This window comes from Phoca vitulina, unplaced genomic scaffold (assembly GCF_004348235.1).
Source record: "Phoca vitulina isolate PV1807 unplaced genomic scaffold, GSC_HSeal_1.0 scaffold2, whole genome shotgun sequence".
NCBI classification, from domain to species: domain Eukaryota; kingdom Metazoa; phylum Chordata; class Mammalia; order Carnivora; family Phocidae; genus Phoca; species Phoca vitulina.
Genome location: NW_022589705.1, coordinates 89,080,976 through 89,107,456, shown reverse-complemented (window position 1 = coordinate 89,107,456; position 26,481 = coordinate 89,080,976). Strand labels below are relative to the sequence as shown.

At 59.5% G+C, this 26,481-nt stretch overlaps 2 protein-coding genes across 2 annotated transcripts in view; one reads left to right on the top strand and one right to left on the bottom strand.

Annotated features, from left to right (window-relative positions):
* CROCC (ciliary rootlet coiled-coil, rootletin) overlaps positions 1 to 16,249 on the top strand; it is a 40,660-nt gene extending 24,411 nt beyond the window's left edge. The window contains exons 23-37 of the mRNA XM_032392803.1: positions 274 to 417; positions 844 to 1,082; positions 1,294 to 1,453; positions 2,866 to 3,033; positions 4,199 to 4,571; positions 9,608 to 9,777; positions 9,890 to 10,010; positions 10,248 to 10,411; positions 11,734 to 11,949; positions 12,631 to 12,855; positions 13,282 to 13,431; positions 13,679 to 13,879; positions 14,094 to 14,225; positions 14,968 to 15,045; positions 15,670 to 16,249. Of these exons, the coding sequence (XP_032248694.1) occupies positions 274 to 417; positions 844 to 1,082; positions 1,294 to 1,453; positions 2,866 to 3,033; positions 4,199 to 4,571; positions 9,608 to 9,777; positions 9,890 to 10,010; positions 10,248 to 10,411; positions 11,734 to 11,949; positions 12,631 to 12,855; positions 13,282 to 13,431; positions 13,679 to 13,879; positions 14,094 to 14,225; positions 14,968 to 15,045; positions 15,670 to 15,756 (2,628 nt within the window). The 3' untranslated portion in view covers positions 15,757 to 16,249. The remainder of the gene's footprint in view (positions 1 to 273; positions 418 to 843; positions 1,083 to 1,293; positions 1,454 to 2,865; positions 3,034 to 4,198; positions 4,572 to 9,607; positions 9,778 to 9,889; positions 10,011 to 10,247; positions 10,412 to 11,733; positions 11,950 to 12,630; positions 12,856 to 13,281; positions 13,432 to 13,678; positions 13,880 to 14,093; positions 14,226 to 14,967; positions 15,046 to 15,669) is intronic.
* A 1,540-nt stretch (positions 16,250 to 17,789) lies between these two features.
* On the bottom strand, positions 17,790 to 23,346 carry MFAP2 (microfibril associated protein 2). Its single transcript, XM_032392790.1, has 9 exons — positions 23,287 to 23,346; positions 20,925 to 21,000; positions 19,788 to 19,874; positions 19,575 to 19,601; positions 19,384 to 19,470; positions 19,227 to 19,271; positions 18,377 to 18,464; positions 18,112 to 18,185; positions 17,790 to 17,893 (listed from the first exon to the last, which is right to left on the bottom strand). Exons 2-9 carry the CDS (start codon positions 20,959 to 20,961, stop codon positions 17,790 to 17,792), a joined length of 549 nt encoding a protein of 182 aa, XP_032248681.1. The 5' UTR covers positions 20,962 to 21,000; positions 23,287 to 23,346.
* Between the last annotated feature and the right edge of the window lie 3,135 nt (positions 23,347 to 26,481).

The window sequence follows — 26,481 nt, the reverse complement described above, 5'->3', positions numbered from 1 at the left end:
CTGGGGAAGCCTCCGGGCTGTGGGGCAGCTTCAGCCCTTCCTGGGGAGCCCCCGTCAGAGGGAGCTCTGCCCGGTGAATCCTAGCCTGAGAGCGAGAGCAGCTACGGGGACAGCATTCACTGGGCAGCAGGGGACCAGCAGACGGGCCCGGCCGGGCAGCAGGAAGGGAAGGGCCGTGTTTGGAGCTGAAGGTGGACAGCTGAGCTGGCCCCACTGGGAACGGCCGGGGGAGGGGTGCGGTGGCACCAAGTCTGAGGAGCCCGCCTGTCCCAGAGCACCGTGAATGCCCTGACGTCCGAGCTGCGGGACCTACAGGCCCAGCTTGAGGAGGCTGCTGCTGCCCACGCCCAGGAGGCCAAGAGGCTGCAAGAACAGGCCCAAAACCTGGACAGGCAGCGGGAATCCTCTGCGCGCGAGGTGAGCTGTCCCCCCCACCCTTTCCAGGCAGCCCGCTAAATGCTGCTAGGGCCTGGCCTCCTAGGGTACAGAGAGTGTAAGATTTGTCCCGGCATGTGAGAACAAATGAACAGCCAATGCAGAAAGGAGGCCATAGCATTTACGGAGGCCTTGTGGTGTACATGCGGGACTCAGGGCACTGGTGGGGTCCCTGCCCTCTTGGGGTCCCTCCATAGAAAGATCCCGGTGGGTGATTATTTCAGGCCCAGACACCACTAACTGCAGTGTGCTTTGCCCCAAATCAGAACTCATACGTGTGGTCGGAGTTGCTGCAGAGCGCGGGGGCAGGTGCCTGTGGCCGGGGACGTGGGTGTGGGCTGGTTTCTGCCAAGTCCCAGCTGCAGTGGGGCCTGTACCCTGTCCCATGACAACCTGCCACCCTCCCAGGCAGAAGAGCTTCGGACGCAGCTGCGCCTGCTGGAGGATGCCCGGGACGGGCTGCGGCGGGAGCTGCTGGAGGTTCAGCGCAAGGTGCGCGAGGGTCAGGATGGCCACGAGGCCCAGCGCCAGGAGGCCAGCGAGCTTCGGCGCAGCCTGAACGAGGGTGTCCAGGAGCGCGAGGCCCTGCGGCGGTCCAACGAGGAGCTGCGGGCAGCCGTGAAGAAGGCCGAGAGCGAACGGATCAGGTGGGGCAACGTGAGGGGACCAGCCCCGAGTCCTTCACCGCATAGCTCATAGTAGGGGCCACGTGGGCAAGTAGCACTCAGGGCATCTCTAGGCCACGAGCCGGCCAGACCCACTCGAGGGATTAGGGCAACAGCCGCTGTGTAGATCCACACACTGTACTCTTCCCGGGACCTGTGGCCGCCTCTGACCTCTGCCTCCTCCCCACTTCAGCCTGAAGCTTGCCAACGAGGACAAGGAGCAGAAATTGGCGCTCCTCGCGGAGGCGCGGGTGGCCGTGGGCAAGGAGGCCGAGGAGCTGCGGGCTGGGCTGCAGGAGGTGGAACGTTCTCGGCTGGAGGCCCGCAGGGAACTGCAGGAGCTCCGGCGGCAGGTACCCTCCCTGGGCACTGGCTGCTGGACCAGGAGCACCCCCTTTTGTGGAGCCTGGGCCCCCGCATCTGTAAAACCAGGGCCTTGACCTCTAACAAAGCTTCCCAACTTAAGAACCCCTGAAACTGTGTGCAAAAGTGTGTGTGCGTTGGGGGTGTGTGTGTACATTTGTGTACGTAGTCATTCACATTTCTCCCAGGAGAGGGTCTGGAGCTTTGTCCAAATCTCAAAGGAGTCTTTGAACAAGAAGACCCAGTGAGGTGGATCAGGAGCGGGCGAACATTTTTTGCAGAGCCCCACAGTAGATATTTCTGGCATTCTGCCATTGCAGTCCAGACGGCGTAACCACAGAGTGAGAAAGCAGCCCCACGGTACAGAAATGCGTGGGCATGTGTTCCATTCCGACTTTGTGTATGGACACCGAAATTCGAGTTTTATATCATTTTTCACGTGTAAGAAATGTTGTTCTTCTTTGATTTTCTTCCAGCCATTTAAAAACGAGCCATTTCCAACAATTTAAAAATACAAGAGCCATCCTTGGCTCAGGCCTTCCCAGAAGACTTGCAGGACTAGATGACGGCCCCCCTGGGCTCCTTGGCTCTGCCTTACCCGGTGCTGTAAGAGCCTGACTACCAGATTCTCTTCATCTCCCGCCAGTGCCCCCCTCTACCCCTTCAGGCCCCTTCCTGTTGGGTGGAAGTTCCGGGAAAACACGGGAGTCCCTGAAAGGAAGTCATATTTGTGCGCCAGGCTCTTGCTGGGGGCTTTGGGTGCTGCGGCATGATCTGTGTTCTCCTCTGGGGAAATAGGGGCTTAGAACATACTTTTGCATTCTGCTTGTCTGAGATCGACTCCCAGTCTGCTGCTTGTGAGCTGTGTGACTTTGGACAAGTCACTTCTCTTCTCTGAGCTTCAGTTTTCTCGTCTGTTAAATAAGGATAATGTTAGCATCTGCCCTGTTATAGAGTTGTGTGAAGGTGAAATGAGCTCATACAATTGAAGTGCTTAGAATAGGGGTGGATGTGTGGTAAATACTCCATAAAAGTCAGGCATCCCTGGAGAGAAAGGCGGCCAGGAAGTTGTGCTTCCTGCCCTCCAGAGTTCCTCTCCTGATGGGGGTCCACCACTCCCCACGGTGAGTGGTTACGATGAGGCAGTCAGTGGAGGTCCTTGGTGCCCAGGTGCCTGGCGTGGGTGGAGCTCAGTGAAGTTATCTGGGGCAGGTTCCCAGTGGATTTGAGGTGGTGTTCAATGTTTGTATCCCTAGAGCAGTGGGTCCTGAGTGCCCCCTGGGCCTGGGCTGGGCAAGGTATAGGGGCGGAATTGAAAAGGCCCTCAACACCTTGGGCTAGAAGGGGCTGTGGATGCTGAGAATGGGTCCGAGGTCCTCCCTGTGTCCGCTCTCTCTCACAGATGAAGATGCTGGACAGTGAGAACGGCAGGCTGGGCCGGGAGCTGGTGGAGGTTCAGGGCCGCCTGACACTGGGCGAGCGGGCAGAAAAGGAGGGCCGGCGGGAGGCCCTGGGCCTCCGACAGAAGCTGCTGAAGGGCGAGGCCAGCTTGGAGGCCATGCGGCAGGAGGTAACTTGGGTGGGCGGGCTGTGTGGATGGGGAGGGTCTTAGGAGACAGTTGGGGTGCCCTGTGCTTCCTCCCACCAGCAAGAAGTAGGTGGGGATTCCAGTGCTAGAGTCATTCTGAGAGATGACTCCCTAGGACTCATCCCTGTTCCCCCACTCTTTGAGATTCTTCCCAGGTATAATAGTAATAACAACTGCAAGAACCGTTTAGCAGGGGTGGGGGGGGGGTGAGAGGAAGCTCTGTAGACATAACCGGGTTTGAATCTCCCAGCAGCCTCAGGAGGTAGGTGTATTTAGCCGCATTTTACATAGATACCCAGATACTTAGGCTCAGAGAGGTCAAGGGATCTACTCAAGATCACACAGCCACCCAGGTCTGTCTGACTCCAAAGCATGCACTCTTTCCATTCTGCTTTTCTGGCTGTTTCACTGTAGCGAATCTACTGTGTGACCTTGACTAAGTCACTTGACCTCTCTGTGCTTCAGAGCATTCATGGGATGGGGGCCTGGCATAGGTCCTGGCTTCCAGGTGCTCCGTAAATGGTGGTTTCTAGTGAAACTGATGACCATGAGGGTTGAATTATTCTCTAAACCAGAGGGCTGTGTGTGTGACCATGCACTCCATCCGAAAATAATTTTTTACTACATGCCCTGTTGTGTGATTTATTGATAAATTATGTGCACTGAGAGGCAGTGCAACCTAATAGTTAAAAAAACATCCTCTGGAGTCAGTGTGCCTGTCTTTGAATCCTGGCTCTCAACTTAGTAGCCGTGTGGCCTTGGTTAAGTTATGCAACTGTTGTGTGCCTCAGTTTTTTCATTTGTAAAACAGAGATGATTCATAGTGGTAATGAGGGTTGAGATGTTTGGAAAGTACTTAGTGCCTGCCACTGGTGAGTCCTATCTATGTGGGCTGTTAGTTTATTACTAAGAAACTGTGTATATTACAAGGCACGTACACAGAAGGAAGAGAAAAAACAAATTTTAGTAGTTAACTCCCACACTCCCTGGGATGTTCCTGCACGTCCTGCCTGTGTGGGGACCACTAAAAATCAGGTGTTGTGCAAGCCGCTTTTGGGGGGGTGGGCTCCAGGTTGGGCCTGCGAGGCGGGGCGCCTGGTTGGGGGCGGCCTTGCTGACCCCCACCTCCGGGCGTCGTCTGCCCCAGCTCCAGGGGGCCCAGAGGAAGCTGCAGGAGCAAGAGGGCGAGTTCCGAGCCCGCGAGCGAGGCCTGCTGGGCTCCCTGGAGGAGGCGCGCGGCGCCGAGAAGCAGCAGCTGGACCACGGCCGCAGCCTGGAGCTGAAGCTGGAGGCGGCGCGGGCCGAGGCCGCGGACCTGGGGCTGCGGCTGAGCGCGGCCGAGGGCCGGGCGCAAGGCCTGGAGGCCGAGCTGGCCCGCGTAGAGGCGCAGCGGCGCGCGGCCGAGGCGCAGCTGGGCGGCCTGCGCTCAGCCCTGCGTCGGGGCCTGGGCCTCGGGCGGTCCCCAAGCCCGGCCCCGCTGCCCTCGCCCGGCTCCCCCGCCCGGAGTGCGCCAGCCGGAGGTGAGCAGAGGGCGGCGGGAAAGTGGGGGGGCGGGGCGGGGCGTGTCTTGCCGAGTCCCCGCCCACGGCCACGCCCCCATCTAGGTCAGCTTCGCCTGAGAGCCCGCTGCTGGCCGGACCGCACCTCTCCTTGACGACGAGCCTCAATCCCGCCCCCATATCGCTTTCCTTCCCTTTGGTGAGCCCGCCGAGGCTCCTTCTCTTCGCTGATCCGTGCTCCCTTGGTTGCTTCATTTTCAAGGGGGTGATGGTGCTGCTTCTTAAGGCCCCTGACTCCTGAGTCTTTGAGGCTCCATCTAATAGAATTGATGCTTACCCTCTCCCCATCAGCACCCCATCCTCCTCAGTCTCCCACCCCTAGCTTGACACCCCTCCATACTAGGCTCGTGACCCTCAACATCACAGCCAGACAGATACACACCCAGCCTAAGAGCCCTTCCAGCAACTCCTTCAGAAATCCTTCTAGTCCCATTTGCTCCCAAGGCCCTGTGGATGACCCTGGGAAAGTCAGCCCCGTGCTTCAGGGGGTGTGAGCACGCATTCCAGAGCATCCGCCTTGTCTCAGCCCGACAGAATCTTGATTCCTGGGGCCTAGAATAGAACCTGTGGCATCTTAGCACCGTGAGCAATTCACTAGGGGATACTGAGTCCTTGCCTCTTCAAATCTACGGATTTAGCCCCAGGATCACATTCATTCAGTTATTCAATATTTATTAAGCACCTACTATGTGCTGAATACAATTGGATGGAGCAGTAGACAAAACTGACTAGCGTTTCTGCTCTTACGGACTTTATAGTCTAGGGATGGGAGCTGCAGACTTTAATGCGGTATATAAATGAAATAGACAATGTATTGGGTGGTAGTAAGTGCTGGAAGATCGGTAAGGAAAAAGGCATCAAGGGATGTTGCTAGTGAGAGTGTAAAAACAGCATCCCTGCTGTAGAAGATAACTTGGCAGTTCCTCAGAAAATTTAGAATTACCATGTGCCCCAATAATTCAGCCTCTAGGTGTAAAACCAAAAGACCTGGAAAAGGGGCCTGGAACAGATAGGTGTGTGCCAGCAGCCATAGCAGCATTATTCACAGTAGCCAAAGAGCGGAATCAACCAGTGTCTCCGTCGACAGATGAATAGGTAAACAAAATGTGGTGTATCCGTACAAAGGAACGTTATTCAGCTTCAAAAAGCAATGGCATTCTGGGGCGCCTGGGTGGTTCAGTCGGTTAAGCGTCGGACTCTTGACTTTGGCTCAGGTCATGATCTCACAGGCATGAGATCGAGCCCTGCGTCAGGCCCCGTGCTGAGCGCAGAGTCTGCTTGGGATTCTCTCTGTCCCTCTCTCCCCTCTCTCTCTGCCACACTCCCCCTCAGCTCGTACTCTCTCACTTTCTCTCTCAAAAAAAAAAAAAAGACAATGACATTCTGACACATGTTACAACATGGATGAGTCTTGACAATATTATGCTAAGTGAAAGAAGCCAGTCACAAAAGGTCAAATATAGTATGATTCAACTTACATGAAATGCCTAGAAAAGCCAAATTTTATAGAAACAAAGTAGATTAGGGGTTCCTGGGGGCTGGGGGGAGGAGAGATTGGGAGTTATTGTTAGTGGGTACAGAGTTTCTGTTTGAGGTTGTACATGTTAGTTTGCTTGGGGCTGCCAAAACAAAGTACTGTAAACTGAGTGTTTTAAGCAACAAATTTTTTTTTAAAAGATTTTATTTATTTATTTGACAGAGAGAGACACAGCGAGAGAGGGAACACAAGCAGGGGGAGTGGGAGAGGGAGAAGCAGGCTTCCCGCTGAGCAGGGAGCCCCATGCTGGCCTCAATCCCAGGACCCTGGGGATCATGACCTGAGCCGAAGGCAGACGCTTAACGACTGAGCCACCCAGGCGCCCCAAGCAACAGAAATTTGTGTCTCACAGTTCTGGAGGCCAGAAGTCTGAGATCAAGCTTTTGGCAGGGCCGTGCTCCTTCTGAAGTCTCTAGGGAAGGATCTATTCCTAGGCTTGTAGTTCCTAGGCTTGTGGCAGAACTCTAGCCTTCACATGGCCTTCTCGTGTGTGTGTCCAAATTTCCCCTTTATATTATGACACCAATCATACTAGATTAGGGGCATACCCTACTCCACTATGACCTCGTCTTAACTAATTACATCGGCAACAACCCTACTCCCAAATAAATTCACATTCTGAGGTACCAGGGGTTAGAACTTCAACCTATTAGTTTTGGGGGGACATAGTTCAACCCAAAATAGGGGTGATCGAAAAGATTTGGAAACAGATAGTGTGAATATAAGTAATACCACTAAACTATACACTTAAAGATGGTTAGAAAGGCCATCAAAATAGATGCAGAAAAAGCATTTGATAAAATACAACATCCAGTTATGATCCAAACTCTGGGAAAACTAGAAAAAGTTTTCCTTAACTGATAAACTAGGTCTTCAAAACCCTATAGCAAATGTGACATTTAACCCTTCTATTTAATATAGTACTGGAAGTCTCAGAGGTCCTAGCCAGTACACTATGGTAAGAAACATAGAATTAACATCTTAAGGTTCAGGAAGGGAGAAACAAAATTGCCACTATTTACAGATCACATGATTTTTCTATGTAGAAAATATAGGAGAAGCTACAATAAATTTTTAGAACAAATAAAAAACTTTATTTTTTTTATTTTTTTTCAAATAAGAAACTTTAGTAAGGTTGCTGGAAACAAGATCAATCTACAAAAATTATATTTTATTATATCAGCGGAAGCAGAAAATGTTTGTTGGTAGATTGCCAACAACAACATAAATGATAAAATGTCTTGTATACTAGCACTAAGAATTCTCTTCCCCAAAGAAAACACCAGATCTAGATGACTTTACAGATAAGTTCTACTATGCAAGGAAAAAAAAATAATTCTAATAATCTAATAAAATATGTACAAGACCTTTATGGAGACAACTATAAATTTTATTGAGAGATATTAAAGGAAACCTAAATAGGAGAAACATACTATGTTTGTGTATCAGAAAGTCCACTATTATAAAGTTGTCAGTTCTTCCAAATTCATCTATAGATTCAAGGCTATTCCAATCAAAATCCTAACTTTGTGTGTGTCAAACTCCACAAGCCAGTTTTATAACTTCAGTGGAAAAACAAAGGCTAAGAAAGCCAACACACACTTGAAGAAAAAGAACTAGATGGGTGGGGGCAGGGCTTGCCTTGCCAAAGATAAAAGTATAAAGCTTTGGTGCTTCAGGCCCTGTGCTGCTGAGACAGCAGTTGATCAAGTAGTCAAGGACCAGACCCACACGTCTAAAGACATCTGATCTATGTTGGAAGCTTGATCTGTGATGGGCTTTCCAATAAACAGTATTTGGATAATTGAGAATCCATAAGGGGGGGGAAGAAAAAGATCCTTACATCACATTTTACGTAAACATCAATTTCAGGTAGATTAAAGATTAAATGTGAACGACAAAACTCTAGCTTTTAAAAGACAATATAGGAAAATATCTTTATGACTTTAGGGCAGGAAAGGATTACCTAAGACACACACGCACAGACCCCATTAAGTATAACGTTAATGAATGTTGATTAAAAACCTAAAAAAAGATGGTTAGGAAGGCATATTGTATGTTATATAAATATCACAAATTTTTTAAAAGATTTATTTTTGTTTTAGAGCATGCACAGGGAGAGGGAGAGAATCTTTAAGCAGATTCCCCACTGAGTGTGGAGCGCAACTCGGGGCTCGATCCCAGGACCCCAAGATCATGACCTGAGCTGAAATCAAGAGTTGGACGCTCAATAGATTGAGTCACCCAGGTGCCCTGCAATAAAGAAACTTTTTAACGATATAGCAAGGGCAGGGGTAGGGGTGTTTTATGGGAGATGGGGAACCCCACTGAGTAGGTTGGAGGTAGGATAAGTAGGAGAAGAGACTCAGGACAAGTGGAAGGTCCTGAGTGGCAGTTCGCCTGTCCGGTGAACAGCAAAGGTGACAGAGCAGCTGGAGGGCGGGGAGCAAAGTGTGGAGGAGTGGGAGGTGAGGACGTGGTGACACTAAGATGCTAGCTTCACTCTGTGGGGGTGGGAGCCCTTGGGGACAGTGGGTAGACGTCCTGCTCTGGGTCCTGTGGGTGCTGATGGAGCTATGGGGCAGCTTGGGTGTCACTTGGCCCAGGCAAGAGGGTGCCGACCGCCTGCCCTGCAGTTCCGATGTTGACCTCCAGGTGCCGCCCTGTCTCTGTGCGCACTGCCCCTCCCACCTCTTTAAGCAGAGTTCATTTCTCTGCCTGGAAATAGGGCTACCTGGTTCCCAATCTCAGCTCAGGATCTTCCCAGCTTTGAGACCAAACAAATCCCTTAACTGCTTTGAGCCTGTCCAGCCTGTGCAGGGGGGCATTGGTCCTTCCTTCTCAGAGAATTGTGAAGGTGGAATAGGATGTCAGGAGAGCCCAGTACCTGGCATGTAGGAAACATTGAGGGGGTGATGTTGAGGGGATGGAGTGTTGTTGAGGGGGTGGAGTGTCCACCTTTGGACTGGGCCTTGGGGGGTGCAGCCCTCATAGTGCTCCTGGTCTGGGCGGGGAGGCAGATCTCAGAGCCTCATGGGGGGGGATGAGCTCACCCCAACCCAGCCTGGGGTCAGGGACACCTCTGGGAAGCAGGCCTAAAGGAATGGGCCAGGCAGAGAGAAGCCGTGGGGAGAGAAGGGAACAGCATGTATGAAGGCCCTGCTGCTGGAAGGGGGACCTGAGAGTAATGCGGAATGGACAGGTTGTAAAGGTGAGAGGGCTGTGCTAGGGTGAGCAGCAGGGCCTCTGTGTGATGGCAAGGATGCTGGGTTTTATTCTGAGGGCCGTGGGGCCTGGAAAGGGTTCAGCAAGAGGGTGAGGGACCCAGTATGCAGCGGGAAGCTCATGCGAGCTGCTGGGTGTGGCAGGGTGGGTGAGGTGGTGTATGAGGAGCCTGCAGGCCCCTTCCAGGCAGGAGAGGCCTGGGCTCCTGCACCCCTAAGCATACCTCCTCCTCTAGGAAGTGGCGAAGGGCTCAGCAGCCCCAGCCCCTTGGAACGCAGCCCTGGGTCTGAGCCACCATCCCCAGGACCTGCCACCTCCCCGGCATCTTCAGACCTGGACCCCGAGGCAGTGCGAGGGGCCCTCCGGGAATTCCTGCAGGAGCTGCGGAATGCCCAGAGACAACGGGTGAGGCTGGGTGTGAGCGGCTGGAGAGGGAACCGGGTGGCCCAGGGCCCTGCAGGGCGCTGCGGGTTGTCAGAGCAGAGGTCTTCCCTTTCCCCGGACGTTGGGGCCTCAGGATGAGCTTCAGGCCCAGATGAGCACCCTGAGTCGCCAGCTGGCCGAGATGGAGGCCGAGAGGGACAATGCGACGTCACGGGTGAGGCAGCTGCAGAAGGCGGTGGCCGACAGTGAAGAAGGTGAGTGCCACCCCCTGGGTCCTTGTCCTGTTCTCTGTGCTCTTAGTAGCCGCGGCGGGACCTGTGGGATTGGCCTGAACAGCTCCTGCGTCCCTGCCCTGGCCACCATGTCCTGTCTCCTCTGGGGGACCCCCCCAATCAGTCCCACTCCGTGTGTCCAGACCGGCAGGCCCTCGAGGGCCCTGTGGTGGGTGGAGGGCAGGCCTGGCCGGGCCTGACGGGGCTGGGCTGCCACAGCGCGGCGTGGCGTGAGCGGACGGCTGAGCGGGGTGCAAGCACGCCTGGTGCGCCAGGAGGAGAGCGTGCGCCGCAGCGAGCGGGAGCGCCGGGCCGCCCTGGGCCAGGTGGCCGCCCTGGAGAGGAGCCTGCAGGCCACGGAGAGCGAGCTCCGGGCCAGCCAGGTAGGCGGGAGCTGAGGGCCAGCCGGGGCGGGGGCAGCTGGGGGTCCGACTGTGCTCCTCTCTGTTGCTGTCTGTTGGGGTCACAGTACCCGCTAACGTGACCAGCCTGTGACTCCGTCCGGAAGCACATTCAGATTCCACCCTCCTATTCGTCCCCGGGGTCACTAGGCTGTAGAAGAAAAGGCCTGGGCTTTTGAGCCCGAAGGAGAAAAGCCTGGGTTCAAGTCCTGGCCCGGCTGCTTGCCTGCCTGCTCTCATTTTCCTCCTCTGTAAACAGGGGACACCAGGCATTGTCTCCCAGAGATGATGCTCGAAGGGTCTTAACATACGGTGTTCGGGGGCCCTCCGTTTCCTTTGTCTCTGTGTAGCCACATGAGTCGTGCTCTGGGGTTTTTCTGTGTGTGGGGGGGGTGGGGTGGGGGTGTGTGTCTGAGGCAGGACACCCTGGCCCTGGTGGTGACAGTCCAGGCCACCAACGCCTTGAGCCTTTCTCCCCCTCACTCCCTCCCCCTCCATCCTCGCCCCCACAGCCCACCCCCTGCCTCTGGCTCCAGGTCAGTCTGAGCGGGATTGTTATGTCTGTGGTTCCAGCTCTGGCCTTGGGCCCGGCCGCGGGGGCCGCAGCGGGGGGGGAGGCCAGGAACACAGCTGAGCAGAGGCCAGAGTGGGGCTGCCAGGCCCAGACATGGCAGACATGGGGCTCTGAGCACGGCAACAGAGGGGCCAGACCCGGGGCGGGGTTGTATTGGCTGTAATAGGATGGGAATGGGAATGGAAGGGGCCCAGTCTGTCTTCTGGTCCTGTCCCCACTCCTCTAGCTTCCTTTACTGTCTGACCCTGTGTGAGGGAGGGAAGAACATCATCCCCTAAAACCAGGTAGGGCCCAGGGCTCCCACCCGGCTCAGCTCAGGGCACACAATGCAGCTTCCGGGCCTGCCTCTGGAGAGTGACGCAGCAGAGCAGCGGATGCCCTGGAATCTGCATTTTTACCCCCCCTCCCTCCCCAGGGCTCTGTGAATACCTTGTGGTGCCCCTGGGCAGTGCAGTCTCCCCACTATACGGATGTGAAATAGGGCCACAGAGCAGGAAGAGAGAACCCTGGATCACAGAGCCTATTAGACACAGCCCAAACCAGAATGTGCTCGGGATCCTCAGGTCAACCCATCCTGCGAACAGAGGGGGACACTGAGGCCTCAGGAGGGTCACAGGCCGGCCCCAGGTCACACAGGGAGTGGCTGGACCAGCCCCCTCAAGGTCCTGAGGGGATGGGGGGAGGTGTGGGGCGGCCGGGCAGCTGGGGCCTGATCCCTCCGCATCCCCAGGAGAAGGTCAGCCAGATGAAGGCCAACGAGGTGAAGCTGGAGAGCGACAAGCGGCGCCTGAAGGAGGTGCTGGACGCCTCTGAGAGCCGCACCATCAAGCTTGAGCTGCAGCGGCGCTCGCTCGAGGGGGAATTGCAGCGCAGCCGCCTGGGCCTGGGTGACCGTGAGGCTCAGGCCCAGGTCCTCCAGGACCGGGTGGACTTCCTGCAGAGACAGGTGGGTCCCCACCACCGCCTGCAGGCTCCTCATCTGCACGCCCAACACCAGGTGCTTTACACGGACCCCATAATACTTCCAGCAACCCTGTGAAGCAAGCGTCATCCTCATTTCATGGATGGATAGGCAGAGACTCAGACATGACATCATCACCCAAGATCACATAGCTAATAAGAGACACAGACAGAACCCGAGTTTAAGACTCTGACAACAGAATCTGCACTTCTAGGAAGCAGGTGGGACAAGTTAGAGTTGTAGATTCCACTCGTGTCCCTTTTTGCCTTGGCTGCCAGGAAGCTCAGCTTTAGACTGTTCAGTAACTCTGCGAGCCCTGCACAGTCACCCACCAAAGTCAAGAACACAGAACATTTCCAGTTTGTGGTGGTTGTGGTGGTTACTCGTTCTCTTCCATAGCAGGGAGGAGAAGGGAATGAGAATGGGGAGGAGACCGTGGGGTCTGAGACAACCAGGTGGGTGGCACTCCGGGTGAGGGGAGTTAACCAGCAGTGGGACCAGGGCCCTGGTTGCAGTAGGCTGAGCCTGCGGGAGCGCATGGGAACAATGAGCATCAGTGATGAAGGCCTAGGCAGAGTGGGAGGGGCTTGGCTTGGGTTCAGCCTCCCTGCTGGAGGCCATGTTGAGAGCAGAGCCACTTAACCATCCTGTCTGTCCTCCTGCCAGGTGACAGACAGTGAGGTGAAGGCAGGGACCCTGCAGCTGACAGTGGAACGGCTGAGTGGGGCCCTGGTCAAGGTGGAAGAGAGCGAGGGGGCCTTGCGGGACAAGGTGCAGGGCCTGACCGAAACCCTGGCCCAGAATAGCGCCAGCCTTACCAGCGCCCGGGACAAGAATCTGCACCTGCAGAAGGCCCTCGGCGCCTGCGAGCATGACCGCCAAGTGCTGCAAGTATGGATTCCGGGGCCTGGCTCGGGGTGGGCTCGGTGAGAGTTAGCCGCCAAGGGCAGGCTTGGAGGGGCCCTGAGAGAGAGCCAGCCCCTGGGGCCATCAGTCGGGAGCCCTAGGGAGCCAGTCAGTGAGGCTTGGAGGTGGGGGGGCCCAATAAAAGCATTGGCCAATAAGAAGAGATTTGGGGGAGCAATAAGAGAATAAGTCTACTCATAGAGGCTTACAGACACCCAGAGGCAGGGTTGATGGGACAGAGTTGGGGTCCGAGGGGGTCCCCACCTGATGTAGGTCAGTGGGCCAGGCCTGCTGTCCTCCTCGCCCTCAGATAAGATTTTTGAGCTGTTTTACGGGCTGTGACCCTGACCCGGAGGTACAGAGGAGAGGGAGCCTTTGCTCCATCCTGGCCCCATCAGCCCCTGTCCCCAGGAACGGCTGGAGGCCGCTCGGCAGGCGTTATCCGAGGCACGGAAGCAGAGCGGCTCCCTGGGCGAGCAGGTGCAGACGATGCGGGGCGAGCTGGCGGACCTGGAGCTGCAGCGGGCGGAGGCAGAGGGCCAGCTACAGCAGCTTCAGGAGGTGAGGGCCGGGATGGGCCCCTTCTGTCCCCAGGACGCTGAGGCCCTCCGGATGGAGTGGGACCTTCCTTGTCCCAGCCTCCTCCCAGACCCAGGCCCAGCCTCCCCTGGGGAAGCCTGGTTCCTTCAGCCCACACCCCCATTACACAGATGGAGAAGCCGAGGCCCGGAGAGGCGGCCGCAGGTGATAGATGTCTGCCGTGGGCCTCCCAGGGCCGGCGGCGCTAGGGCCTTGCTGGCTTCTGCAGGTGCTGCGGCAGCGCCAGGAGGGGGAGGCCGCGGCCCTGCACACAGTCCAGAAGCTGCGCGACGAGCGGCGGCTGCTGCAGGAGCGCCTGGACAGCCTGCAGGCCGAGCTCGCCCAGCTGGAGGCCGAGAAGCGGGAGGTGGAGCGGTCGGCGCTGCGGCTGGAGAAGGACCGGGCGGCCCTCCGGAGGATGCTGGACAAGGTGGGCGGAGCCTCCAGGGCCTCCCCTCCCTTCCTCTGCGTCCTAGCTGGGGTTGCGTTTGGCCGCGTGTCCCCAGGGCCTGGGGGCCTCGGGTGCTCCCTGGCCCCCTGGTCTTCCTGCCTCTAACCTGACACCCCTCCCTGAGCCCCCCGCTCTCGGCGGGACCTCCCTCCTTCCCGGGGCCCCCTGCTGCCCTCCTGCTCTCCCTGCCTAGGTGGAGCGCGAGAAGCTTCGCAGCCACGAGGACACGGTGCGGCTGAATGCCGAGAGGGGCCGCCTGGACCGCACGCTCACGGGGGCTGAGCTGGAGCTGGCTGAGGCCCAGAGGCAGATCCAGCTGCTGGAGGTCCAGCCCCCGGCTACCCTCTCTCCCCCGAGCCCTGGACCCGGACCCCCACCTCCCGCCCCTGCCCTCGGCCTGAGTGCCGAGCTGTCCCGGGAGTTGCTGGTGGCTCAGGCGGCCCAGGCCCCTCAGCCTCCATAACCAGTCCGGACCCTTGGAGGGGGGCAGCCCAGAGCCAGGTCCCAGAGGGAGGGGTCCTCCCCAGCGTGGAGAGAAAAGAGAAGCCAGTTAGCTGTGAGCCTGTGTGCGCGTGGGCTGTGGGCACGCAGAGGTGTGAGTGTGCCTGGGCGTGTTCTCATGCATGTAGCGTGAGTCTCGTGCACAGACGTGGCAAGTCGCAGTATTAGGAACGTGTTTTACGTGTGTGTGTCTTTGTGTACAGACGTCTTCCTGTATGTAGATGTAGCAGTGTTGGGCTTTTGCACATACGCGTGCATCCATGTGAGCCCGGTGAGTATTTATGTGCTTGCTTTTGTGCCTGTGGGGGGGGGCCTGTCTCTGTGTTTGACCACGTCTGCGCGTGTGTGTGCCTGCCTGTCAGTGGGGCTCGCTGGGTACCCTGAGCCAGGCTTCGCAGACCAGGTGGGCCAGGAACGTGGGGGGAAAACACGGATCTCTCCTGCACCCCCGTGTGCACTGACTTTGCCCGGAGGGGCCTTTAGGCTCCTGGGAGGTGCCCGACATCCCCTTGCACACGCGCGCACACACACAGGGCCAGACCCCTGACTAGCCGCCCCGCCCGCAGGCCCAGGTGCAGACAGAGCGCACGCTGGAGGCGCGGGAGCGGGCCCACCAGCAGCGGGTACACGGGCTGGAGGAGCAGGTACCCAGGCCCCTCCGCAGGATGTGGAAACGGGGGGGGGAGCAGCAGAGGGCTGGCCGCGACCCCCGTAGAAGCAGTCAGCGGCACCCGTGACTGAAATGGTCCGGACACGGGCTCAAGTGATGTCATTGGAACTCCGTCCTCATGGCTGTCCGCTGGGTGGCACAGATGGCCCGAGCAGCCCCAGCCTAGGTTATCCCAGCAACCCACCATCCTAGAGGAACGGGGGTCTTTTTTTCCTGAGAGCAATAGCAGAAGTCCCAGGGATGATCCTTACTGGCCAGCTTGGATCCCAGATCCCTGACCTGACCTGTGCATGGGTAGGCCAGGCCTGGGTCATGGGTCCCCCCAGTCGGGCTAGCGCCAGGCCTACTTAAATAATGAGAGTGGGGACAGGTGGCCCCTGAAGAGATGCCGAGGAGCGGTCAGAAGATAGCCAGCTGCCCTGTGAGACGGAATGGGAGGGGAGGGAAGCATCCTGGTGCTTCATGAGACCCACTTTTGCCTGAAACAGGCAGGATCAGGTCTCCTGTGGGGCCCCAGCTGCAGCCACCCCCATTTCTCTGACATCAGGCAGGGGGCCTGGGCCGGCCGGGCTGGCCTCACCTTCCCTTTCTTCTCCAGGTGTCCACGCTGAAGGGACAGTTGCAACAGGAGCTTCGGAGGAGCTCAGCATCCTTCTCCCCCATGTCTGGCCCCTCAGGGGAATGAGCCCCTTCCTGGTGGGCATCCTGGAGAGCAGCAGCAGCCATCTGTCCACGCGGTCTGCCCTGGCCCTGGCCTGTCCGGGCCACCAGAACTCGGCGCGGGGTGGGGAGGAGCCAGGTGGCAGCACCGAGGGCTGAGGGCCGGGGACTCCAGCAGCAGCTTCTTGGCATCATCCGTGGGTCCCACCTCGGTCTGGTCCCTCCCCTGGGATGAGCCTCCAGGTCCCATGAGAGCCTCCCTGAGTGGCTGAGCCGAAGCCGGGGGTCACGGAGGCCCCCTTGCCTCTGGCTGGCCCTGGAGCATGGACGCACAGGAAAGAGGAGGGGAGCCTGGGAGTCAGAGACCCAGGCCTTCCCCCAGCTTTCCAGAGCTCTCTTTGCCTTAGTTCAGAGTGTGTGTCAGGAAATTCCTCAGAGTTCAGAGTCCCTGTATTTTTATACCTTTTTCAGTGTTAACGGTTCAGAACTGTTTTTTGTAGCAAGGAGACCTCATTTTCTAAAAACGGTTTGTACAGACGCGTCTCTTCACTTCTGCACCTGAGAGATGGTGGGGGGAGACGCTGGGGCCTGGGCCGGGAGGGATGAGGCCCCTGGCCAGGGGTGCACGGCGGGGCGGGGGCGCTTGAGAAGGGCTGTGGCACTTCCCAGCCTCACAGGATGTCGGCGCGGGGAGGGCCCCGGGGTCCTGTGCCACCCGTCCCAGGTAACAGATGGGGCCGTGACCCAAACTGCCCAGCTCGACTCCTTCCAGCTGCAGCTCTCTGGCCCCTCCTCAGGACAGGGCCCCCCTCTGGACAGTGGCAGGCCTTCCAGGCCTGGGAGTGACCCCGGGGTCTTGTCCTGGCTCCGCCCAGTAAGCCCGGCGAAGCTGCACAACTTCAGAGGCTCGGTTTGCTCGTGTGTAAAATGGGGACGCGCCTCAGGGTGGTTATGAGGAGGTACTCGAGCAAGGTGCTCAGTGTTCGCGAGGAGAAATTCCTGTCCTCCCTGGAGTCCGGTGCAGTCAGGTTCTGCCCCAGCTCTGCCACCTCTAGCTGTGGACCCTTGGTGGGTCACCTGCTGCCCCTGGGCGTCCTGTCTGTAAGACGGAGACATTCCCAGGCCCGTTGGGAGGGGGTGCTGGCCACGCACGGGCAGCCTGGTCCTCCCGAGCTGGTCAGAGGGAGGCATTCTAATGCCTTGCCCTAGTTCTGCCCTCTGAACCGCAAGCCTTCCCCCAAAGGTGGATCTGAGTCCACCTGCCTTGACCTCCTGCTTTATACTCTGTGTGCATCTTTATGCCTCCATGTGGGCGGCCTCCCGTCTTGGCTTGTACCCCTTGTACCCCTCTGATGACAGGGAACCCACGCCCTCACCAAGCAGCCTGAACAATGAGGAAGCTGTATCCCCCGCCATGCCCCCACAGACCCTGGGAGGAAAGTTGTCACAGTCCATCTTTCTGGGGGGGGGGTCCGCTGAAGCCAGTGGGGGAGGAGGCAGGACTGGGACCGCAGAGGCAAGGCCACAGGTCACGCGAACAGTCCCTTCTCCCCAGGGCCCCAGGCAGCCTCTCAATGAGGACAAGCAGTCGGAGGCAGCTGGCCACCCGCTCTGGCTCCCAACTGAAAAGTGACTGAATCTTTTGTAAAAACAATTTTAATTTTATATAAAACAAAGGTGGTCTATGCCCGGGAGCTGTAGGAAATCCAAGCAGACCAGCTGGGGTGAGGGGCATAGCCTACCTTGAGGGGCCAGGGGACTGTCCTCAGAGGGACTGAGAAGGCACATCAGAGGCCCAGGTCCCACCCAGAGGCCTGGGGTGCCCCTCATCAGGGGGCGAAGAGTGGGGAGTAGGGAGCCCCCCTTGTGCCGCAGGGGTGTCTGCAGGCTGGGAGAGGGGCCTGAGACGAACCCCCAGGGCCACAGTCCACTAACTTTTTACAGAATAAAAGGGTTGTCAGGCTGGGGAGAAAAGCACCAGGTCAGGCAGGGCCTGAGGGCCCCGGATCCGAGGAGGGTCCAGGGCGGGGGTGGGGGGTGGGGGGGACCAGCTCCGCCCTAGCAGCCCCCGCAGCTCCTGGCACAGGAGGCCGCCACGGACTGGCACAGCCCACTGCTGGCCATGACGCCACATTTGGAGAACTTGTCCCGACACAGGTCAGCTGCGGTGGGGGCAAGGAGCCGGGGTCAGGGCGGGGCCGGGTGATGGAAAACCACTGGCCCCTTGTCCACCCTGTGGCAGGGAATGTTCCGAGGCCGAGCAGCCAGGAGGGGGCTCAGGATCCCCCCGGAAGTGGCCCTGGCGCAGAACACATGCTTAATCACCACCAGGTGGGAGGGTGGGGGGCGGGGAGGGGTCTAGGGGTGCAGGCCTTCCTACCTCGAAGGAGCTCCTCGTGGGCACAGACCGTGCGGACACAGATCTCCTTGTTGACCACGTACACGCGGCGGAGGCTGGGGATACGGAGCCGGGCTGGTGGCATCACCCCCTCACCCAGCCCCACTGGGGGAGCCCGCGCGGCCCGACCCCTACGTCTGGGCTCAACTTCAGGATTCGCGCTTCCCTCAGGTCCCACCTCGGCCGGGTGCTGCCGCCCGCCCCACGCCCCCCCTGCACCCCCTGCCCCCGCCCTGCCTGTGCTCACCTGTAGAAGCAGACCTCATTGAGACACTGTTTGCAAGGCTTGTGGATGGAGTAGAGGCGGGTGCACGGGTACTGCTCCTCGCGGCAGTCTGGGGGATGCGCGGGATCAGACGGGGGGGCTGCAGCCTGGGGCCCCGAGCTGGGGGGGCGCCCAACGTTGCCCACCAAGCCTGGCCCTCCTATCAGGGTCTAGGTCCACCCTGCGCCCTCCGGCCCGGGGCGCACATGCACACGGGCGCGCACAGATGCCAGCCTGGCTGGGCCTCGGGGGGCTGCCCGATTTTGTACAAGGCATTCATATGTGCACAGAGCAGCAACCACACTTGGAAGCATTTACTAGGACACGCATAAGCTCAAACACGCCCACGCCCACATTCACATGGTCACAGGAGTCCACACCAACCCCGCGGGCAGGGCTGTGCACGCTCACAGGACCGCACCCTAACACTGAGCTCACGAGGGGGCAGCGGCCTCGCGCTCCGGCTCCCGCAGGCTCGTGGGGGCAGCACAGGGGCTCTGCTCTTGGCCTCACCCGCCCCGGGCACCAGCTGGGCCTGCTGGCCGGCAGGCAGGAAGCCCCCTGCACGCTCCCTTCCTCTCCCCAGTGTCTGGGGGTCGAGGGCCCTTCCTGAGCCTGCAGACAAGCCCGGGGGCAAGGGGGTCCCCCAGAGCCCGAGGGGCCCTGGAGTTGCTGGCCTAAAGCAGGGGCATGCGTGCAAGCCGCTGACCCTACCATCTACCCAGCCAAAGCCAAAGGCCCGGCTGTCCCCGTCCCACCAGCGCCGCGCCCCACTCTACCCCGACTCCTGGGGCCGTGCCTCTGTTTCTCCAGCTGTCAGGGAAGCTCTTACCCAGAGGCCCAGGCTCCGTGGGCTCTGTCTCCACATTTCCTGGAGCTGGTGTTGGGAGAGGGGCAGGCAGAGATCACTGAGAGGGGTCCATTCAGAGCAGCTGCCCCCCCCGGCACAGACCCGCCGCTCCCAGGGCCGTCAGGAGCTGGAAGCCTACCTACGGTGGGGGCCGCGATGACTTCCTGTTGGACTTGCTGCTGGGACTGGAACTGGAACTGCTCCGCGGGGGGCCGAGGAGTCACCTCTGAGACGGGGCACGATCAGGTGGTCCGCTCCATTCTCTCCACCCCTGCACCAGGCTGCCCACCCACCCACCCTGCCCCGGCCCGGCCCGGCCCAGCCCTTTACCTTGATAATCATAGTAGTCCGGGTTGTCTGAGAACAAAGACGAATACGGAATTGTGGGGGGTCGGGTGAGCTCTCAGTCCCAGGGGCCAAGGAGGTCACGGCTAAACCCAGGACCACCCCCTAGGACTCCCACCTCCCTTCCCACCGGGTCCCCAGCTGAGTCAGGCACACCCGGCAGGGTGTGGGGAGACCTGGGCGGGGCAAGGCCCTTACCTATCTGGTCACTGTAGTGGGTGTACTGGACGTGGTCTGGGAACGGGGGCAGCGGGTCTAGGTCATATTGGCCCTGAGCCAGCAGGCCTGCTGTGAGGAAGCAAAGTATGAGGGGGTGCCCTGCAGGGAAGGACAGCAGGGGCCCCGAGGCACCTCTGGGGAGGATGAGTAGAGGTCCCAAGGGCAGGCCGGCAAGACCCTAAGATTCTACAACTAGACTCTTAGATCCAAGGGATCCAAACTCCTTCCTCAAGCACAAAGGTCCTTACACTCCTTGTTCCTCTGTCACCTCACTGACCTTTTTTGGCCTGCCACCCCCATGCTGGCTTCCTGGCTATTCCTGGAACTCAGCACACTCCTGTCTGCCCCAGGGCCTTTGCACTTGACTTTCCCTAGGCCTGTAATCTTGGTTAACTTCTCCTCCTTCAGGTCTCAACTAAAAAGTCCTGCCAAGAGGCCCTCCCTGGCCCATCCACCCTCTCCATCCCGTTTTTCTGTTTCCATCACAGCACTCGACACACTGACATTTATCACATGGACTTGATATGTCAGCTGCCCTTCCCTAGACGGGCAGCAACGAAGGCAGGGATGTGTCTGCCCGGTTCATCACTGTATCCCCAGAGCCTAGGCCAGTGCCTGGCACATAGTAGGAGCTCAACAAATATCTGTTACATTAATAAATGTTAGACTTGGCAGGGCCTTTGATCCCCACTGATAACTCCTCATTTGACCAACAGGGATCACTCCACGGTCAAAATTGTATAGGGTGGTTGGGTCCCACATGGGTCTAGAACCCAGACCTCTCTAGAGACTCCCTGCCTTGCGTACCTCTCCCTCCTACACATCGGCCCCCAGGAGGGTCAGTACTTCAGAGGAAAAGCATGGGCTCCCGGTGCCTGGGTGCGTGCCCATTCTCCAGAGCCCCAGCCTGGCTGCTTCTGTGGGGGGTTGGGGTGAGGGCCTGGGAGGTGCCTCCGACGTCGGGAGGGGTTGGCCAGTCCAGTCTGTAGTCCAGGAGGCCGGAGGCCCTGTGACCCGGGGAGCTGAGTTCTGGCCACAGGGCCCAATAAAGGCTCACCGCCAGCTCCCAACCTCCGCCCATGCCGGGGGGAGCCCCCCAGCCCCAGGAGCACTTACCAGGCAGGAACAGCAGGAAGAGGTAGGCAGCTCTCATGGCTACGAGGTGAGGCAGTCTGGGCTGGTGTCGGGACAGCTGGAGGAAGAGGAGGGGCGAGCTGTAGCTCAGGCCCACTCACCCAGGACTGCGGAGCCCACCTCCGCTCCCTCGCATCTAGCCCAGAGAAGGAGGCGCTCGGAACGGAAGCCAGGCATAGGGAGGGCCAGGAGTCGGGCGGGGCGGGGGGAGCTACTTTGGAGGGCCATCTGCTGTCCCCTGTGGCCCACTGGGTGTTCAGGTCCCAAGGGACAAGGCCTCCAACCTTGCTGCAGGGTTGATCCAGCAAAGGGACAGAACCCACCCTGCCTTTCTCACTAAGGGGGCCTTTCTAGCCCCCCACTAGCCTTGACTCCACTCTCCCAGCCCACGGCCATGCCCACCTTCTGACTCAGCGCCTCCTGGTGTCTCATGCACTGATCGCGTGAACCCCTGACCCCAGGCCCAACCGCAGGACCCCGGCCCCACTCAGCCACCATCACAGCCGGGACTCTGCAGCGTCTGCCAAACCCACAACCTGCTCCCAATTAGCCCCCGGGCCCTGAGTGTCTTGCTCTGCAGGAAACCACATGCATGCATGGGCCCCAGGGGCCGAAGGGCAGCCAGGCCTGGGCAGGGCTCCCACCCCCAGAAGATTCCTCTCCTGCCAGGCCTCCAGGCCTCCTAAGACCTGGCTGTCTTCATCACAGGCTCACGAGACTAAGGTCTATTTGTCTGCAGCAGCAGGAAACACTTAGGGTGGAGTCTGAGGAGAGTTTCTCTGGATCCTAGAAGGGCAGTGCTGGAGGGACCGTGATGTCACCCGGCCCAGGGGTTCTGAGCTTCCTAACACTGTATGACAAGTGTTACACGGGTCATTTTGCGGGGAGGGAACAGTGGTCCTTAGCCTTCACCAGGCTCTTGAAGTTCCAGAACTTCAGTCTTTGGCCACACCGTGGGCTTGGCCGGGTCTACAGGTCCCCGTGTGCATTCCCGGCTCAGTGGGAGGCAGTCTCCGGACTGTCATCCTTCCGCCGACAGTGCTGGGAGAGAGCCCAGGGTCCTCCCAGGAGGGCCCCTCCCACCACAGCTAAGGGAGTTCTTCCAGACAGCTAACTGGACCCCTAACTGCCCCCGGGCGTCTGGGGAGAGGGGAAGGAAACGTGGGCATCGGTCCCTCTTCCCTCCCAATCCTGAGCCTTCCGGGACCCCCCGCCTGGCTCATACATTCACCACCTCCCTTCTTTACTGGGGTGGAGGAGATGAGACCCCATGACTCAAGCTGCCCCAGAGGCAGGGCACATCTGGCTCCCCACAGTCCCATTCTGAAAACCCTTGGCCTTCTCACGGTAGGAGGGACCAAAAGACCCGGAGCTCTTTCCTTGTAACTCCCCACAAGGCCTCACTATCCCCTCCTTGTCCCCATGGGCTGGTGGCAGCCAGGCCAGTTGGAGCTGTCACCACTCAGGAGGAGGCCCTGAGTTGGGGCCTAAGGGGTCTTAAGAAGTGGGGTGGGAGTTGTCTGTCCCCCAAACCCTTCCTAGGCCTCTCAGCCTCCTGCATGGAGTCTTCCTCCCCAGGAAGTTCTGGCACCCAGGCCCAGGCTTATTGGGGGAAGGGGCCCCCAGGGCAAGGGGTGTGGGAGTGACGGATCCTCCTGGGGGGACCACATCTCCAAGCACCTCTGTCTAGACTATGGATTTTGGGGTGTGGGGGAGGCCGGGACCTGCCTAGGAGGCGGCCCCCTTCTGGCCCCTTCCACAGCTGGGGACCCCACCCCAAGCGATCGTGGGCAGGAGGGGATGAGCGGGGCCTACTCAGAGCCCTGGACCCCACGCTCCCGGGGCGGGGGGGGGGGGGGGGGGCCGGGCCGGGGGCCGGGCGGGGGGGGGGGGGGGGGGGGGGGGGGGGGGGCGCCGGCTGCGGAGCGGTGTGGGGGGGAGACCAGATGTGGTGGCGCACAGCTGGGAACAATCAGCTGCGAGCTCGCTTGGCGGCTCCCCGCGCCCTCGGTCCCGGCTGTCCCTTTGTCTCTCCGCGGCTGTGGCCCGGCCGCTCCCGCCGACGCCTCCACCCCACCCGCGGCAGTCCAGCCTCCCGGGGCCAACGAGAGACCCCCCGCGCCCCGACGCCCCAACTTGGGCTCCCCCAAACTCTTCCAAACTCGGGCCCCCCGTCCAAACGACTCCAAAGTCCCCAAGTGCCCTCTTAGCATCTGCTCAGACGGCCCCGGGGTTCAGGAAGCCCGGCAGCCGCCCCCAGGCCCGGGGGCCCGCGGAGCCCCGCACCCAGGCCCCCCCACCCCCAGGGCCCCTTAGCGGCCCCCGCCGCCAGGCCCGCGCCTACCTGGTCGGGTCACTCCGCCGCCCGCTCCGAGTCCGCCCGCGGAGCCGCCCCTCCGCCCGCTCCGAGCCCCCCTCCGGGCCCCCGACGGGTCGGCGCCCGCCCTCCAGCCCCGGAGCCGCTGGGTCCTAACGCGAGCTCCGCCCGCCCGCCCGCGGGGCTCCAGCCCGCTTCTGGGGCGGCCCTGGGGGAAGCGCCCCCGGGGCCACCCTCACGTCGGCGCGCAGACCTCAGGCGGGCAGAACGCCTGCCCCGTCTCCTCGCCACGTCTGGGCTGCGGTCTGGTGTGAGGTGGGTTTTGGAGGACGTGTTACCCCATTTCACAGAGAAGGAAACCGAGTCCCGCAAAGGGGATTCGCCCACGGCCACGCAGCTCTCTCCCCTCTGGCTTCTCTTAGCTTCCGGGACAGCCTTTCTGACCTGCTTTCCCTCCTGCCTCTCTGGCAACGCCTTCTGGGTCTCCCTAGCCAGCTCCAGGTGGGGGCTGGCTTCCAGAACCAGCGCTGCTGTCCGCCCCTGCACCACAGGCTACCAGGCCTGGCCCCAAGAACGTCCCCAAGGCAACAAGGATCCAGCGAGGATCCAAGTCCAAGTTCATGCCTCCTGACTGGCTCCCGGAGGGGTCCCCATCTGGGCAGCAGTACCAGCATCCTTCCATCCCTCAGGCTTCCTCCCTTGCTCTCCGCCCCTGCACCGAGCCCAGCACCCTGCCACTAATCCCGCTTCACAGAGATTGAGTCTGGGCACTGCCCCCGCCGTGGTGTAAGCCACCATTAGCTCTTGCCGGGACTCTGTAATAACCTCTCATCTAGGCCTTCCCAAGTGGGCTCTGCCCTCCCTGACCCCCTCGGACGCTGGCCCCCTTCTACTTAGAGCCTTTTGCTGGCTTCCCATGGCACCTGGGAAAAAAGCTAAACTGGCCTGTGACCCCCCCCAGGACCTCACCCTTCATCTCCGTCTGGCTCTGCCTCCTCATTCCCTGCCTGGTCTCCCAGCAGCCACGTGGCCTTTTGGCAGTCTCTCACTAAGCCCTTTCCTCTGCTGCCACAGGACTTTTGCTCAAGCTGCTGCTTCCTCCTGCAACACCGATGAGGTCCGCCTCCTTCAGGTGATAGACCAAACCCTCCCTTCCTCAGAGGAGCCTTCCCTTTCTCCCTGTTCCGCCCCTAAGCACCTTCTGCTCTGCGGCTCACAGCCGTCCCGTTGCCCTACGTCTGTGCCCATTTGAATCCTGCTCCTCTCCCACTTGAGCTCGTGAGCTTGGGAGCTACATGAAGACAGCGACAAAGTGTGTTTGCTCATCCCCCGTTTATGCTCATTAGGCACAGTGCCAGGCTCAGAGCAGCTGTTCAGTAAACATTAATGGAATGAATGAATATGCACTCAATTCTCCTGGGAGAGACTGGCTGGGTGGGGGGTGTCAGTCCCTGCCTCTGGGGCAGACCTCCACCCTGCCTGGTCTGGGGAGCCCATGCCTGAGGCGGCAGCTCTGGCTGGGAGGACATGGGGATCTCCTTGCCCCCAGTCATGCACCCCACAACTGCCTATCCCTTAAACTCTGAATCCTATTAGGCAGAAACTCCGTATGTCCCATGCATCCTTTGTTCCCTGGTGCTGGTTTGTCAAAGGAATGAATGAATGAATGAATGAATGAATATCTGCCACCCCCTCTCCAGGGTCTATCACAGAATAGCAGGGACTTCTGTTACCTGGAGCCCTGGGGGCCCTGGGGGCCAGCACAGCCCCCTCCGCCCTCCCTTAGCCCTTGGCTGCTGCCAGCCACAGTCCCACTAGGGTAGGAGGGGACACCAGCTGGCAGAAAGGCTGTCCCCTACACTCATGACAAAAGGGGAAAACGGAGACCCCAAAGCTTCCCACTCTCACGTCCTGGCCCCCAGATCCTCTCTGCTGCTTCCACCCCCTCCCCTGGCCCTAAGGACCCAAACAGAGACGGCAGCTATGCAGGGAGGGGGTGGTGGGTGTGGGTACTCTTCTCCCGACGGCCTCGGAGATTCGCTTCTTCCCTGCTCCCCTCTCCCACCGGGTTACAAGCTGTCCACGGGCAGAGGCCAAGTTTCTTGTATACCGTCCGATACACGCGCGAGTAAATTGGCGAAGGGTAGAGGAGGGATTCGAACCCAGGCCTCTCCTGGTGTCCTCCGGCCTCCCCTTGCCCAGCACCTGCCACCCCGAACTATTGCTGGTTGATGACGCCGTGCCCGGTGCAGAAGGTCTGTGGACGCGCCTCATCGTATAAATTGCTTTTTCACGCCCCACATCCCTGCCCCGCAGTTTGAGTCCACATTTACTGAGCTCCTGCGAGGGCAGGCCGCGTTTGGCGCCGGGGCTTCCGGTAATGAGGTCGGCGGGGGCTTCCGGAGGGCGGGAAGCCGTCTTTCTTTCCTGCTCCCTCCTGCCCCGCACCGACGGGCCAGATGACCGAGTTGCCTCTCCAAAGTAGGGCTTGGCCAGTGTCCCACTGGTGGGATGAGGTCAGAAGCACCCACCCTTCCCCGGGGGACAGGGCATGTGGTTTGGGCTGGGAGACGTGGGCTCAGAGCCTGGACTTTCATCGGAGCGAGGAGCCAGACCACAAACTCGTCCGGGGGGCAGGGCACGGGGGGCAGAAGGGAACTGACCCCGTTAAAAGTCTCGGAGGCTCTGGCACTTGTGGGAGGCACGGCCCTTCTCTTGCTGCCCCCACAGGACGGTAGGAAGGAAGAGCGTGGATGCTGGAGTCCGAGTGATCTGGCCCCACCTCTAAGTGTGGGGCCACTAAGCCTCAGTTTCTGTATCTGTAAAATGGGGATAAGACTGACTCTACAGGGCGCCTGGGTGGCTCAGTTGTTTAAGTGACTGCCTTCGGCTCAGGTCATGATCCTGGAGTCCCGGGATCGAGTCCCACATCAGGCTCCCTGCTCAGCGGGGGGTCTGCTTCTCCCTCTGACCCTCCTCCCTCTCATGCTGTCTCTCATTCTCTCTCTCGCAAATAAATCTTTAAAAAAAAAAAAAGACTGACCCTACAGTGATGAGGATTGAATGAAGACGCACACGAGGTGTTAACGGGGCACGAGGCCCGTGCTCAACCCGAAAACATCATCACTGTCAGATGAAGACGCGGAGGCCCCGAGAGGGGAGTCGCCCAACATGATCTGAAAAACCAGGGGCGCCAGGAGCAGACGCACGCGGGGGGCCACC

Bases quoted from the DNA above. Each gene is read 5' to 3' on its own strand.
- MFAP2 (XM_032392790.1), bottom strand. From the start codon at position 20,961: ATGAGAGCTGCCTACCTCTTCCTGCTGTTCCTGCCTG. The intron at 19,272-19,383 runs GTAGGCTTCCAG...TCCCAACACCAG, and splicing joins CATCGCGGCCCCCACCGTAG to CTCCAGGAAATGTGGAGACA. The intron at 18,186-18,376 runs GTGAGCACAGGC...CCGTATCCCCAG, and splicing joins AATGAGGTCTGCTTCTACAG to CCTCCGCCGCGTGTACGTGG.